Source organism: Coregonus clupeaformis, chromosome 24 (genome assembly GCF_020615455.1).
Source record: "Coregonus clupeaformis isolate EN_2021a chromosome 24, ASM2061545v1, whole genome shotgun sequence".
NCBI classification, from domain to species: domain Eukaryota; kingdom Metazoa; phylum Chordata; class Actinopteri; order Salmoniformes; family Salmonidae; genus Coregonus; species Coregonus clupeaformis.
In genome coordinates this window covers 15,956,303-15,972,599 of record NC_059215.1, presented here as the reverse complement: position 1 = coordinate 15,972,599, position 16,297 = coordinate 15,956,303, and the positions used below count along the sequence as shown (strand labels likewise).

General features: G+C 51.2%; 1 protein-coding gene across 1 annotated transcript in view; it reads left to right on the top strand.

Moving 5' to 3' along the window:
* The window catches only part of LOC121587361 (filamin-A-like), a 203,592-nt gene that overhangs the window by 156,646 nt on the left and 30,649 nt on the right, over positions 1-16,297 (top strand). Inside the window, exons 29-33 of the mRNA XM_045206810.1 lie at positions 9,048-9,127; positions 9,505-9,672; positions 10,497-10,571; positions 14,741-14,840; positions 15,035-15,175. Of these exons, the coding sequence (XP_045062745.1) occupies positions 9,048-9,127; positions 9,505-9,672; positions 10,497-10,571; positions 14,741-14,840; positions 15,035-15,175 (564 nt within the window). The remainder of the gene's footprint in view (positions 1-9,047; positions 9,128-9,504; positions 9,673-10,496; positions 10,572-14,740; positions 14,841-15,034; positions 15,176-16,297) is intronic.

The following is a 16,297-nucleotide window of genomic DNA, read 5'->3' as shown; positions in this document are numbered from 1 at the left end:
AATCCAAAAGGCATCACCTTAAAGGAAAACAAGCCCTCAGCACAGACAAAAGCAGTCTTGTCCTTGCTTTCCTGGTCCATCTCAACCTGCCAATAGCCACTATTGAGGTCCGGCACGAAGCCACACCCGATCACGAAGCTGGAACTGCATGTCTCGTCTGTTCTTATCATAATTTCTCTTCTGCTTGAGTCGAGCCTGGATCATGTTCCTTGAGTGGTAGGATATGGATGAGCACATTTTCTTGTAGTGAATCCATTATTTTAATTCCACTCAAAAGATTTGCTTTGGTTAGTTCTCAATGTTGAGGTCCCATCTGGGGTGCCATTTTTTATGGCTGTTCCGAGAGGATAAAACGGAGCGTGTGGGAAATTTCCTGGCAGATTTCTACTCAGTGAACGGGCTGGTGCTGGAGTCACGGAAGCGTCGGGAGCACCTGACCGAGGAGGACATCCTGAGGAACAAAGCCATCATGGGGAACCTGAGACAGAAGTTGACCACAGCCTATCACCCACAGACCAACCTCACTGAGAGAGTAAATCGAACCTTGAAGACAATGGTTGCTTCCTATGTAGGGACCCAGCACAAACACTGGGACAAGCACCTTCACGAGTTTCGATTTGCCCTGAATTCTGCTGTGCAAGAGTCCACTGGAGTCACACCTGCAGAGCTGAACTTAAGTCGTCTCCTCCGAGGACCCTTGGATGTGGTGCTACAGCCCCAGCAGCTTACTCCAGACGCTGCTTGCTATGACCAGGTAGTCCATCTTCACGACTTGAGAGCTCTTGTCTCAAGGAACATGATCCAGGCTCGACTCAAGCAGAAGAGAAATTATGATAAGAACAGACGAGACATGCAGTTCCAGCTTCGTGATCGGGTGTGGCTTCGCTCTCATCCTTACTCGAAAGCTGAACAATTCTTCTCGGCCAAGCTCGCTCCTAAATGGCAAGGACCATATAGGATTGTGGAGCAGATGGGCCCTGTGAACTACCGAGTGGTGAAAGAGGACACAGGTGAAGATATGCGCGTTGTCCATGTCTCACGCCTTAAGGCCTGTTACCCCTCGGCTGAGGAATTGGAGGAGATTGAGCGCCGCAAGGTCCTGGAGATCTTTGAAGAGGAAAGTAAGGGAGACTTTTCTCGGATTCCCAGACCCAGAAGTCTCACGGCTTAATGCCTGTGACCCCTCAGCTGAGGAGCGTGAGCGCCAAAAGTAATGAATATTTTTGTAGAGGAAAGTGATGAGGAGACCTTTCTCGGTTTCCCCGACCAAGATCTGCCTTCCCGGGCAATGGTCGGCTTTTTCCAGGGAGGGTGTGTGACGGCCCTGAATATTTCTGAACCGTCTCAGTGCTTCTCCTTCTAATAGGGCGCTTCCCCTTTAATTCCTCATTAAATAGCCAGCATCAGCTGCGCAAAAGGGGAAGTTGTGATTGAGACATGAATGAGGATGTGTACTACCTTCAGTTGATGAAGCTTCGCCATGACGTTTGTTTTGTTGACTTACAGTGTGTTTTGTAGCCTTAAAGCGAAGTTTACCCAGGATTGGATCCACTCTGTGCGTCTGTGGACTACAACTCTCCGTTGGTTTTCGTGGGCCTTTTCTCCGCTGGGGAGCTGTTGGCGGATTGTCTGACTGACCGACTGACTACAACTTTCTCCGTTGGTTTTCGTGGCCTTTTCTCCGCTGGAGAGCTGTTGGCGGATTGTCTGACTGACCGACTGACTACAACTTTTTGTACACGGTATTTCATTTGTTTGGGGTGATGTATACTGTGATATATGTAGTTGTGAGGACGTATTATTCTTTGGGTAGTCTTTGATACGCTTTATAGTTGTGTTACAAAATAAGTGTTATTTTGAGTGTATGAATATACTGGGGTTTATGCTACGGACAAACGTTGCGGGACTAAGGTCACTTGAGTCACTGAACTTATTTACCGGGCTGGACTCTTTTATGCCCGAGGTACAGGACATTTCTAAATGAACATAAGTGCATTGATTTGTTATATTGTTGTGTGTGGGTGTGTGTGATCATTTATGTTGTTAATACAACCACGCAAAAGAATACACTTGTTTGAAGTTCTTTCCAAGGTTTTAAGGGGTTTATGAAAAGTATATTTCCATCTTGACTTTTACATAAGTCCTTTGTATTGGTGTGACTTGACGGACCAGATGGGACTCATTCCCTCCCAAACTAAAAGGAGAAACCCATGCTTTCTCTGGTAGGCACAACCTACCTGGCACCCCTATAAATAACCTCAAGTCAAAACCGTTACAACACGCACGCACGCACACACACGCACGCACGCACGCACGCACGCACGCACGCACGCACGCACGCACGCACGCACGCACGCACGCACGCACGCACGCACACACACACACACACACACACACACACACACACACACACACACACACACACACACACACACACACACACACACACACACACACACACACACACACACACACACACACACACACACACACACACACACACACACATTGTATGTTACTGTATTGATGGATTATTTGTGCATTAGTGTGCCCTTTACCCCACATACATATACCCTCCTCCCCTTCCTCCTCCCCCTCCTCCCCTTCCTCCTCCCCCCCTCCTCCCCTTCCTCCTCCCCCCCTCCTCCCCTCCTCCATCACATTTGTTTCATCCCTCCGTTTGGAGCACCAGTTACTGCCTCTCACCCTGACTGTCATTGTGTTTGTCACTGTTTCACTCCCCTGCTTCCACCCTTCTCCTTCTCACTGTCAATCGCCGGCCACGGCCTGATAGATCCACTAGTCTGGTCTGGTCTTGTTCCGTCTCTGGGTAAGAACACTTAGATGATAGATCCACTAGTCTGGTCTGGTCTTGTTCCGTCTCTGGGTAAGAACACTTAGATGATAGATCCACTAGTCTGGTCTGGTCTTGTTCCGTCTCTTGTTGGTTACTTTGGGCTGTCACTCTGCATGCAGAGTTTTATAGTTCAACTAGCTCCTTTTCCTGCTCTCTCTCTCAATTTATATTTAAGGGCTTTATTTTCATGGGAAACGTATGTTAACGTTGCCAAAGCAAGTGAAGTAGATAGTAATCAAAAGGGAAATAAACAATATAATATTAACAGTAAACATTACACTCAGAAGTTCCAAAAGAATAAAGACATTTCAAATGTCATATTATGTCTATATACAGTGTTGTAACAATGTGCAACTAGTTAAAGTACAAAAGGGAAAATAAATCAACATAAATATAGGTTGTATTTACAATGGTGTTTGTTCTTCACTGGTTGCCCTTTTCTTGTGGCAACAGGTCACACATCTTGCAGCTGTGATGGCACACTGTGGTTTTCACCCAGTAGATAAGGGAGTTTATCAAAATTGGGTTTGTTTTCGAATTCTTTGTGGATCGCTGTAATCTGAGGGAAATATGTGTCTCTAATATGGTCATACATTTGGCAGGAGGTTAGGAAGTGCAGCTCAGTCTCCACCTCATTTTGTGGGCAGTGTGCACATAGCCTGTCTTCTCCTGAGAGCCAGGTCTGCCTACGGTGGCATTTCTCAATAGCAAGGCTATGCTCACTGAGCCTGTACATAGTCAAAGCTTTCCTTAAGTTTGGATCAGTCACAGTGGTCAGGTATTCTGCCACTGTGTACTCTCTGTTTAGGGCCAAATAGCATTCTAGTTTGCTCTGTTTTTTTTGTTAATTCATTCCAATGTGTCAAGTAATTCTCTTTTTGTTTTCTCATGATTTGGTTGGGTGTAATTGTGTTGTTGTTGTCCTGGGGCTGTGTGGGGTCTGTTTGTGTTTGTTAACAGAGCCCCAGGACCAACTTACTTAGGGGACTCTTCTCCAAGTTCATCTCTCTGTAGGTGATGGCTTTGTTATGGAAGGTTTGGGAATCGCTTCCTTTTAAGTGGTTATAGAATTTAACGGCTCTTTTCTGGATTTTGATCATTAGCAGGTATCGGCCTAATTCTGCTCTGCATGCATTATTTGGTGTTTATCATTGTACATGGGGGATATTTTTGTAGAATTCTGCATGCAGAGTCTCAATTTGGTGTTTGTCCCATTTTGTGAATTCTTGGTTGGTGAGCGGATCCCAGACCTCACAACCATAAAGGGCAATGGGTTCTATAACTGATTCAAGTATTTTTTGCCAGATCCTAATTGGTATGTCAAATGTTATGTTCCTTTTGATGGCATAGAAGGCCCTTCTTGTCTCTCAGATCGTTCACAGCTTTGTGGAAGTTACCTGTGGTGCTGATGTTTAGGCCGAGGTATGTATAGTTTTTTGTGTGCTCTAGGGCAATGGTGTCTAGATGGAATTTGTATTTCTGGTCCTGGTAACTGGACCTTTTTTGGAACACCATTACATTTGTCTTACTGAGATTTTCTGTCAGGGCCCAGATCCGACAGAATCTGTGCATAAAATATAGGTGCTGCTGTAGAACCCTCCTTGGTTGGGGACAAAAGCACCAGATCGTCAGCAAACAGAAGACATTTGACTTCCAGATTCTAGTAGGGTGAGGCCGGGTGCTGCAGACTGTTCTAGTGCCCTTGCCAATCCGTTGATATATATGTTGAAGAGGGTGGGGCTTAAACTGCATCCCTGTCTCACCCCACGGCCCTGTGGAAAGAAATTTGTGTGTTTTTTGCCAATTTTAACCGCACACTTGTTGTTTGTGTACATGGATTTTATAATGTTGGATGTTTTTCCCCCAACCCACTTTCCATCTATTTGTATAGCAGACCCTCATGCCAAATTGAGTCAAAAGCTTTTTTGAAATCAACAAAGCATGAGAAGACTTTGCCTTTGTTTTGGTTTGTTTGTTTGTCAATTAGGTTGTGCAGGGTGAATACGTGGTCTGTCGTACGGTCATTTGGTAAAGAGCCATTTTGACATTTGCTCAGTACAGTGTCTTCACTGAGGAAATTAACTAGTCTGCTGTTAATGATAATGCAGAGGATTTTCCCAAGGTTGCTGTTGAAGCATATCCCACGGTAGTTATTGGGGTCAAATTTGTCTCCACTTTTGTGGATTGGGGTGATCAGTCCTTGGTTCCAAATATTGGGGAAGATGCCAGAGCTAAGGATGATGTTAAAGAGTTTAAGTATAGTCAATTGGAATTTGTGGTCTGTATATTTTATCATTTCATTGAGGATACCATCAACACCACAGGCCTTTTTGGGTTTGAGGGTTTGTATTTAGTCCTGTAGTTCATTCAATGTAATTGGAGAATCCAGTGGGTTCTGGTAGTCTTTAATAGTTGATTCTAAGATTAGCATTTGATCATGTATATTTTTTTGCTGTTTGTTCTTTGTTATAGGGCCAAAAAGATTGGAGAAGTGGTTTACCCATACATCTCCATTTTGGATAGATAGCTCTTCGTGTTGTTGTTTGTTTAGGGTTTTCCAATTTTCCCAGAAGTGGTTAGAGTCTATGGATTCTTCAATTACATTGAGCTGATTTCTGACATGCTGTTCCTTCTTTTTCCGTAGTGTATTTCTGTATTGTTTTAGTGATTCACCATAGTGAAGGTGTAGGCTCAGGTTTTCTGGGTTTTTGGTTGGATAGGTTTCTCAATTTCTTTCTTAGGTTTTTGCATTCTTCATCAAACCATTTGTCACTGTTGTTACTTTTCTTTGGTTTTCTGTTAGAGATTTTTAGATTTGATAGGGAAGCTGAGAGGTCAAATATACTTTTTAGGTTTTCTACTGCCAAGTTTTCTCTCTCTCTCTCTCTGTCTCTCTCTCTCGCTCTCTCTCTTTCTCTCTCTCTCTGTCTCTCTCGCTCTCTCTCTTTCTCTCTCTCTGTCTCTCTCTCTCTGAGTCTAATAACTAATGTAGTGTAACAGTAGAAGTTGGCATGGTGACATTGTGTTCCCTATACATGTATAGTACACTATAGAATAGGGCTCATGGGATCATGGAGAGGATGCATGGATGACCTGTGGAGGGAGGGAGTTTCTCTGTGTGTCTGACTATATTTCCCTCCATCCCTCCATCCCTCCATCCCTCCCCTCCATCCCTCCATCCCTCCATCCCTCCATCCCTCCATCCCTCGACCTCTCCATCCCTCCATCCCTCCATCCCTCCATCCCTCCATCCCTCCATCTCTCCATCCCTCCATCTCTCCATCCCTCCATCCCTCCATCCCTCCATCCCTCCATCCCTCCATCTCTCCATCCCTCCATCCCTCCACCTCTCCATCTCTCCATCCCTCCATCCCTCCATCCCTCCATCCCTCCACCTCTCCACCTCTCCATCCCTCCACCTCTCCACCTCTCCATCCATCCATCCCTCCATCCCTCCACCTCTCCATCCCTCCATCCCTCCATCCCTCCATCCCTCCATCCCTCCATCCCTCCATCCCTCCATCTCTCCACCTCTCCATTCCTCCATCCCTCCACCTCTCCACCTCTCCATCCCTCCATCCCTCCATCCCTCCACCTCTCCATCTCTCCATCCCTCCATCCCTCCATCCCTCCATCCCTCCATCCCTCGACCTCTCCATCCCTCCATCCCTCCATCCCTCCATCCCTCCATCTCTCCATCCCTCCATCTCTCCATCCCTCCATCCCTCCATCCCTCCATCCCTCCATCCCTCCATCCCTCCATCTCTCCATCCCTCCATCCCTCCACCTCTCCACCTCTCCACCTCTCCATCTCTCCATCCCTCCATCCCTCCATCCCTCCATCCCTCCACCTCTCCACCTCTCCATCCCTCCACCTCTCCACCTCTCCATCCCTCCACCTCTCCACCTCTCCATCCCTCCATCCCTCCATCCCTCCACCTCTCCATCCCTCCATCCCTCCATCCCTCCATCCCTCCATCCCTCCATCTCTCCACCTCTCCATTCCTCCATCCCTCAATCCCTCCATCCCTCCACCTCTCCATCTCTCCATCCCTCCACCTCTCCACCTCTCCATCCCTCCATCCCTCCATCCCTCCACCTCTCCATCTCTCCATCCCTCCATCCCTCCATCCCTCCATCTCTCCATCCCTCCATCCCTCCATCCCTCCATCCCTCCACCTCTCCATTCCTCCATCCCTCTATCCCTCCACCTCTCCATCTCTCCATCCCTCCATCCCTCCACCTCTCCATCCCTCCATCCCTCCACCTCTCCATCCCTCCATCCCTCCACCTCTCCATCCCTCCATCCCTCCATCCCTCCACCTCTCCATCTCTCCATCCCTCCATCCCTCCATCCCTCCATCCCTCCACCTCTCCATCTCTCCATCCCTCCATCCCTCCATCCCTCCACCTCACCATCCCTCCATCCCTCCATCCCTCCACCTCTCCATCCTTCCATCCCTCCACCTCTCCATCCCTCCATCCCTCCACCTCTCCATCCCTCCATCCCTCCACCTCTCCATCCCTCCATCCCTCCACCTCTCCATCCCTCCATCCCTCCATCCCTCCACCTCTCCATCTCTCCATCCCTCCATCCCTCCATCCCTCCATCCCTCCACCTCTCCATCTCTCCATCCCTCCATCCCTCCATCCCTCCACCTCACCATCCCTCCATCCCTCCATCCCTCCACCTCTCCATCCCTCCATCCCTCCACCCCTCCATCCCTCCATCCCTCCATCCCTCCATCCCTCCACCTCACCATCCCTCCACCTCTCCATCCCTCCACCTCACCATCCCTCCATCCCTCCATCCCTCCACCTCTCCACCCTCTCCATCCCTCCATCCCTCCATCCCTCCATCCCTCCATCTCTCCATCCCTCCATCTCTCCATCCCTCCATCCCTCCACCTCTCCATCCCTCCATCCCTCCATCCCTCCATCCCTCCATCCCTCCATCCCTCCACCTCTCCATCCCTCCATCCCTCCATCCCTCCATCTCTCCATCCCTCCACCTCTCCATCCCTCCATCCCTCCATCCCTCCACCCTCTCCATCTCTCCATCCCTCCATCCCTCCATCCCTCCATCCCTCCACCTCTCCATCTCTCCATCCCTCCATCCCTCCATCCCTCCACCTCACCATCCCTCCATCCCTCCATCCCTCCACCTCTCCATCCCTCCATCCCTCCACCTCTCCATCCCTCCACCTCTCCATCCCTCCATCCCTCCATCCCTCCATCCCTCCACCTCACCATCCCTCCACCTCTCCATCCCTCCACCTCACCATCCCTCCATCCCTCCATCCCTCCACCTCTCCACCTCTTCATCCCTCCATCCCTCCACCTCTCCATCCCTCCATCCCTCCATCCCTCCATCTCTCCATCCCTCCACCTCTCCATCCCTCCATCCCTCCATCCCTCCACCTCTCCATCTCTCCATCCCTCCATCCCTCCATCCCTCCATCCCTCCATCCCTCCATCCCTCCATCCCTCCATCCCTCCACCTCACCATCCCTCCATCCCTCCATCCCTCCACCTCTCCATCCCTCCATCCCTCCACCTCTCCATCCCTCCACCTCTCCATCCCTCCATCCCTCCATCCCTCCATCCCTCCATCCCTCCATCCCTCCACCTCACCATCCCTCCACCTCTCCATCCCTCCACCTCACCATCCCTCCATCCCTCCATCCCTCCACCTCTCCACCTCTCCATCCCTCCATCCCTCCATCCCTCCATCCCTCCATCCCTCCATCTCTCCATCCCTCCATCTCTCCATCCCTCCACCTCTCCATCCCTCCATCCCTCCATCCCTCCATCCCTCCATCCCTCCACCTCTCCATCCCTCCATCCCTCCATCCCTCCTTCTCTCCATCTCTCCATCCCTCCATCCCTCCATCCCTCCATCCCTCCATCCCTCCATCCCTCCACCTCTCCATCCCTCCACCCTTCCATCCCTCCACCTCTCCATCCCTCCATCCCTCCATCCCTCCATCCCTCCATCCCTCCACCTCTCCATCCCTCCATCCCTCCATCCCTCCATCCCTCCTTCTCTCCATCCCTCCATCTCTCCATCCCTCCATCCCTCCATCCCTCCATCCCTCCATCCCTCCTTCTCTCCATCCCTCCATCCCTCCATCCCTCCATCCCTCCACCTCTCCATCCCTCCATCCCTCCATCCCTCCATCTCTCTCAGGAGCTGGTGTGGGTCCGACCATCCAGAGTGGTGAGCAGACCGTCATCACTGTGGATGCAAAGGCTGCTGGGAAAGGAAAGGTGAAGATGGACAGATGTTGGCATCATACAATGATTATATTTATTATATTTGTTTGGGTTAGGTTTAGAGTTAGGTTTAGAGTTAGGTTTAGAGTTAGGTTTAGGGTTAGGGTTAGAGTTAGGTTTAGAGTTAGGTTTAGAGTTAGGTTTAGGGTTAGGGTTAGGGTTACGTACTCTTTTATGGTATGCAAATATTACAAATTGTCTAACTGTAACACTCTGTCTCTCTCTCTGCCCCCCTGCCTCCCTTTCTCCCTCTCCCCTCTCCCCCTCTCTCTGTCTCTCTGTCTCTCCCCCTCCCTCCCCCTCCCCCTCCCCCCCTCTCTCTCTCTCTCTCTCTCTCTCTCTCTCCTCCCCCTCCCCCCCTCCCTCTCTAGGTGACGTCCAGTGTGTGTACCCCAGAAGGGGTGGAGTTAGATGTAGATGTGGTGGAGAATGAGGATGGAACCTTTGATATCTTCTACTCCGCCCCCCAGCCTGGAGATTACTGCATCTGTGTTCGCTTTGGAGGGGAACTCATCCCCAACAGCCCCTTCCAGGTCACGGTGCGTAGAGCGAGACAGACACACACACACACACACAGACAGAGCTTTGGAGGGGAACTCATCCCCAACAGCCCCTTCCAGGTCACGGTGCGTAGACAGACACACACACACAGACACACACAGACAGAGCTTTGGAGGGGAACTCATCCCCAACAGCCCCTTCCAGGTCACGGTACGTAGAGCGAGACAGACACACACACACAGACAGACACACACACACACACACACACACACACACACACACACTCTCACACATACGGACACGATCAGTCACACACACAGTCACATACAGATACACACAGTCACACAGAGGTACATCAGACCTGGGTTCAAATACATGTGTATTTGAATATATGGTATTTGAAATACTTGTTTCTGTGTATTTGAAAATATAAGTACTTTTATTTGACTATTTTAATGGTTATTTGTAAAAACCAAATAGATGTTCAAATACTTATTTCAAATACTATTTAGAAATACCCGGGTTAAATACCTGGGTTAAATACCTGGGTTAAATACCCGGGTTAAATACCCGGGTTAAATAACCGGGTGAAGTACCTGGGTTAAATACCCGGGTTAAATACCCGGGTAAAATACCCGGGTTAAATGCATTTTTCTAATTCTTTCCAACTGTATTTCCAAATACATTTAAATGTTGAACTATTTGTCTTTTCAAATTCAATATATCTGATTACTTACTTTGAATGTATGTGAAAGTAATTGAGATATTTGCAATAGTATTTGAACACAGATCTTACAACCTGTGATCTTTACAGGTGTGTGAGTCTTTGATTGGTTAATGAGACCTCTTGCCCCCCCCCCAGGCATTGGAAGGAGCCCCCTCAGATCAGCTCCTCCAACAGGAACAACTACCACAGGACTACAGTCAACAGCCCTGGGTACTGGTCTCTCCTCTCCTCTCCTCCCCTCCTCTCCTCTCCTCTCCTCTCCTCTCCTCTCCTCTCCTCTCCTCTCCTCTCCTCTCCTCTCCTCTCCTCTCCTCTCCTCTCCTCTCATCTCCTCTCCTCTCTTCTTGTCTCTCTCCACACAGGAGGATCAGTGGCCATTTTGTGAATCTTGAATGTAAATCCACATTTCACAAAATGGCCGCCGTTTGTCTATACATAGTCTGTCTGCCTGCTGCTTATGTTATCACCCCTCCTCACCCAACACCATACCTCACCCCTCCTCACCCCTCCTCACCCAACACCATACCTCACCCCTCCTCACCCAACACCATACTCACCCCTCCTCACCCAACACCATACCTCACCCCTCCTCACCCCTCCTCACCCAACACCATACCTCACCCCTCCTCACCAACACCATACCTCACCCCTCCTCACCCAACACCAAACCTCACCCTCCTCACCCAACACCATACCTCACCCCCCTCCTCACCCAACACCAAACCTCACCCCTCCTCACACAACACCATACTCACCCCTCCTCACCCAACACCCACTCCCCCTCCTCACCCAACACCATACTCACCCCTCCTCACCCAACACCATACTCACCCCCTCCTCACCCAACACCATACCTCACCCCTCCTCACCCAACACCATACCTCACCCTCCTCACCCAACACCATACCTCACCCCTCCTCACCCAACACCATACCTCACCACTCCTCACCCAACACCATACCTCACCACTCCTCACCCAACACCATACCTCACCCCTCCTCACCCAACACCATACCTCACCCCCTCCTCACCCAACACCATACCTCACCCCTCCTCACCCAACACCATACCTCACCCCTCCTCACCCAACACCATACCTCACCCCTCCTCACCCAACACCATACCTCACCCCTCCTCACCCAACACCATACCTCACCCCTCCTCACCCAACACCATACTCACCCCTCCTCACCCAACACCATACTCACCCCTCCTCACCCAACACCATACCTCACCCCTCCTCACCAACACCATACCTCACCCCTCCTCACCCAACACCATACCTCACCCCTCCTCACCCAACACCATACCTCACCCCTCCTCACCCAACACCATACCTCACCCCTCCTCACACAACACCATACTCACCCCTCCTCACCCAACACCATACTCACCCCCTCCTCACCCAACACCATACTCACCCCTCCTCACCCAACACCATACTCACCCCTCCTCACCCAACACCATACTCACCCCTCCTCACCCAACACCATACCTCACCCCTCCTCACCCAACACCATACCTCACCCTCCTCACCCAACACCATACCTCACCCCTCCTCACCCAACACCATACCTCACCCTCCTCACCCAACACCATACTCACCCCTCCTCACCCAACACCATACCTCACCCCTCCTCACCCAACACCATACTCACCCCTCCTCACCCAACACCATACCTCACCCCTCCTCACCCAACACCATACCTCACTACTCCTCACCCAACACCATACCTCACCCTCCTCACCCAACACCATACTCACCCCTCCTCACCCAACACCATACTCACCCCTCCTCACCCAACACCATACCTCACCCCTCCTCACCCAACACCATACCTCACCCCTCCTCACCCAACACCATACCTCACCCCCTCCTCACCCAACACCATACCTCACCCCCTCCTCACCCAACACCATACCTCACTCCCTCCTCACCCAACACCATACCTCACCCTCCTCACCCAACACCATACCTCACCCCTCCTCACCCAACACCATACCTCACCCCTCCTCACCCAACACCATACCTCACCCCTCCTCACCCAACACCATACCTCACCCCTCCTCACCCAACACCATACCTCACCCCCTCCTCACCCAACACCATACCTCACCCCTCCTCACACAACACCATACTCACCCCTCCTCACCCAACACCATACCTCACCCCCTCCTCACCCAACACCATACCTCACCCCTCCTCACACAACACCATACTCACCCCTCCTCACCCAACACCATACTCACCCCTCCTCACCCAACACCATACTCACCCCTCCTCACCCAACACCATACTCACCCCTCCTCACCCAACACCATACTCACCCCCCCTCACCCCACACCATACCTCACCCCCCCTCACCCAACACCATACCTCACCCCTCCTCACCCAACACCATACCTCACCCCTCCTCACCCAACACCATACTCACCCCTCCTCACCCAACACCATACCTCACCCCTCCTCACCCAACACCATACTCACCCCTCCTCACCCAACACCATACCTCACCCCTCCTCACCCAACACCATACCTCACTACTCCTCACCCAACACCATACTCACCCCTCCTCACCCAACACCATTCCTCACCCAACACCATACTCACCCCTCCTCACCCAACACCATACCTCACCCCTCCTCACCCAACACCATACCTCACTACTCCTCACCCCAACACCATACCTCACCCCTCCTCACCCAACACATACTCACCCCCTCCTCACCCAACACCATACCTCACCCCTCCTCACCCAACACCATACCTCACCCCTCCTCACCCAACACCATACCTCACCCCTCCTCACCCAACACCATACCTCACCCCTCTCACCCAACACCATACCTCCTCCCCCCTCACCCAACACCATACCTCACCCTCCTCACCCAACACCATACCTCACCCCTCCTCACCCAACACCATACCTCACCCCTCCTCACCCAACACCATACCTCACCCCTCCTCACCCAACACCATACCTCACCCCTCCTCACCCAACACCATACCTCACCCCCTCCTCACCCAACACCATACCTCACCCCTCCTCACCCAACACCATACTCACCCCTCCCCTCACCCAACACCATACCTCACCCCTCCTCACCCAACACCATACTCACCCCTCCTCACCCAACACCATACCTCACCCCCCTCCTCACCCAACACCATACTCACCCCTCCTCACCCAACACCATACCTCACCCCTCCTCACCCAACACCATACTCACCCCCTCCTCACCCAACACCATACTCACCCCCCTCCTCACCCAACACCATACCTCACCCCTCCTCACCCAACACCATACCTCACCCCTCCTCACCCAACACCATACTCACCCCTCCCCTCACCCAACACCATACCTCACCCCCTCCTCACCCAACACCATACCTCACCCCTCCTCACCCAACACCATACCTCACCCCTCCTCACCCAACACCATACCTCACCCCCTCCTCACCCAACACCATACTCACCCCTCCTCACCCAACACCATACCTCACCCCTCCTCACCCAACACCATACTCACCCCTCCTCACCCAACACCATACCTCACCCCTCCTCACCCAACACCATACCTCACCCCCTCCTCACCCAACACCATACCTCACCCCTCCTCACCCAACACCATACCTCACCCCTCCTCACCCAACACCATACCTCACCCCTCCTCACCCAACACCATACCTCACCCCTCCTCACCCAACACCATACTCACCCCTCCTCACCCAACACCATACCTCACCCCTCCTCACCCAACACCATACCTCACCCCTCCTCACCCAACACAATACCTCACCCCTCCTCACCCAACACCATACCTCACCCCTCCTCACCCAACACCATACCTCACCCCCCCCTCACCCAACACCATACCTCACCCCTCCTCACCCAACACCATACTCACCCCTCCTCACCCAACACCATACCTCACCCCCTCCTCACCCAACACCATACTCACCCCTCCTCACCCAACACCATACCTCACCCCTCCTCACCCAACACCATACCTCACCCCTCCTCACCCAACACCATACCTCACCCCTCCTCACCCAACACCATACCTCACCCCTCCTCACCCAACACCATACCTCACCCCTCCTCACCCAACACCATACCTCACCCCTCCTCACCCAACACCATACCTCACTACTCCTCACCCAACACCATACCTCACCCCTCCTCACCCAACACCATACCTCACCCCTCCTCACCCAACACCATACCTTACTACTCCTCACCCAACACCATACCTCACCACTCCTCACCCAACCCCATACCTCAGTCCCTCCTCACCCCTCCTCCCCCTCCAAACCCTACCCAACCCTCCTTCCTCCCCCCTCAGACTCTCGTTGACCTCTGCCCTCTGTCTCCAAGGCAACAGACCGGCCAATGGGAATGAACGGTTTGGACGTTGCGGGACTCAGGCCGTTTGACCTGGTCATCCCCTTCACCATCCAGAATGGAGAGATCACAGGTACACACACACACAGAAAGAAAGAAAGAAAGAAAGAAAGAAAGAAAGAAAGAAAGAAAGAAAGAAAGAAAGAAAGAAAGAAAGAAAGAAAGAATGAAAGAACAGAAGCCAAGATGAGACCGGATGAAGCTGAGTCGTCAGATTTTTTATAAAAAAACAAGGCCTGCCTGTCTAACCATTATCTCGTCCCCCAGGTAACGTGCGCATGCCGTCAGGTAAGACAGCCAAGCCGGACATCACAGACAATAAAGATGGGACAGTAACAGTTAAATATGCTCCAACTGAGGCCGGCCTGCACGAGATGGACATCAAATACGACGGGATACACATCCCTGGTACGAACAACACACACTATACACACTAACATTAACAGTACACACATATACACACACAAAATACCTGTGGGTAAGCCAGTTCACTCTGATAAACAGTCGCATAAATCTCTTTATTTAGAAAGCTAAACGTACAAATGAGTTGTTGGTTGTTGATTCAAATGTGTTCCTAACATGTATTGACTCAGGGGGGTGAATACTTATCAAATCAAAGTATATTAGTGTTTTATTTTTCATTAATCTTCCACTTTGACATTAGAGTATTTTGTGTAGATCTTTGACAATAAATGACAATTAAATCTGTTTTAATCCTACTTTGTATCACAATAAAATGTGAAGAAATCCAAGGGGGGTGAATACTTCTGATACTAACTGTATACACTCTCAAGTGGTAAGTCCCTCGACTTCTTGGCGCTGACGGAAACATGGATTACCACAGAAAACACTGCTACTCCTACTGCTCTTTCCTCGTCTAAGCATGTGTTCTCACATACCCCGAGAGCATCTGGTCAGCGGGGCGGTGGCACAGGAATCCTCATCTCTCCCAAGTGGACATCCTCTATTTTTCCCCTAACCCATCTGTCTATCTCCTCATTTGAATTCCATGCTGTCACAGTCACTAGCTCATTCAAGCTTAACATCCTTGTCATTTATCGCCCTCCAGGTTCCCTTGGAGAGTTCATCAATGAGCTTGATGCCTTGATAAGTTCCTTTCCTGAGGATGGCTCACCCCTCACAGTTCTGGGTGACTTTAACCTCCCTACGTCTGCCTTTGACTCATTTCTCTCTGCCTCCTTCTTTCCACTCCTTTCCTCTTTTGACCTCACCCTCTCACCGTCCCCCCCTACTCACAAGGCAGGCAATACGCTTGACCTCATCTTTACTAGATGCTGTTGTTCTACTAATCTCACTGCAACTCCCCTCCAAGTCTCCGACCACTACTTTGTATCCTTTTCTCTCTCCCTCTCCTCCAACACTACTCACTCTGCCCCTACACAGATGGTAATGCGCCGTCGCAACCTTCGCTCTCTCTCTCCCACTACTCTCTCCTCTTCCATCCTATCATCTCTTCCCTCTGCTAAATCCTTCTCCCTCCGATCTCCTGATTCTGCCTCCTCAACCCTC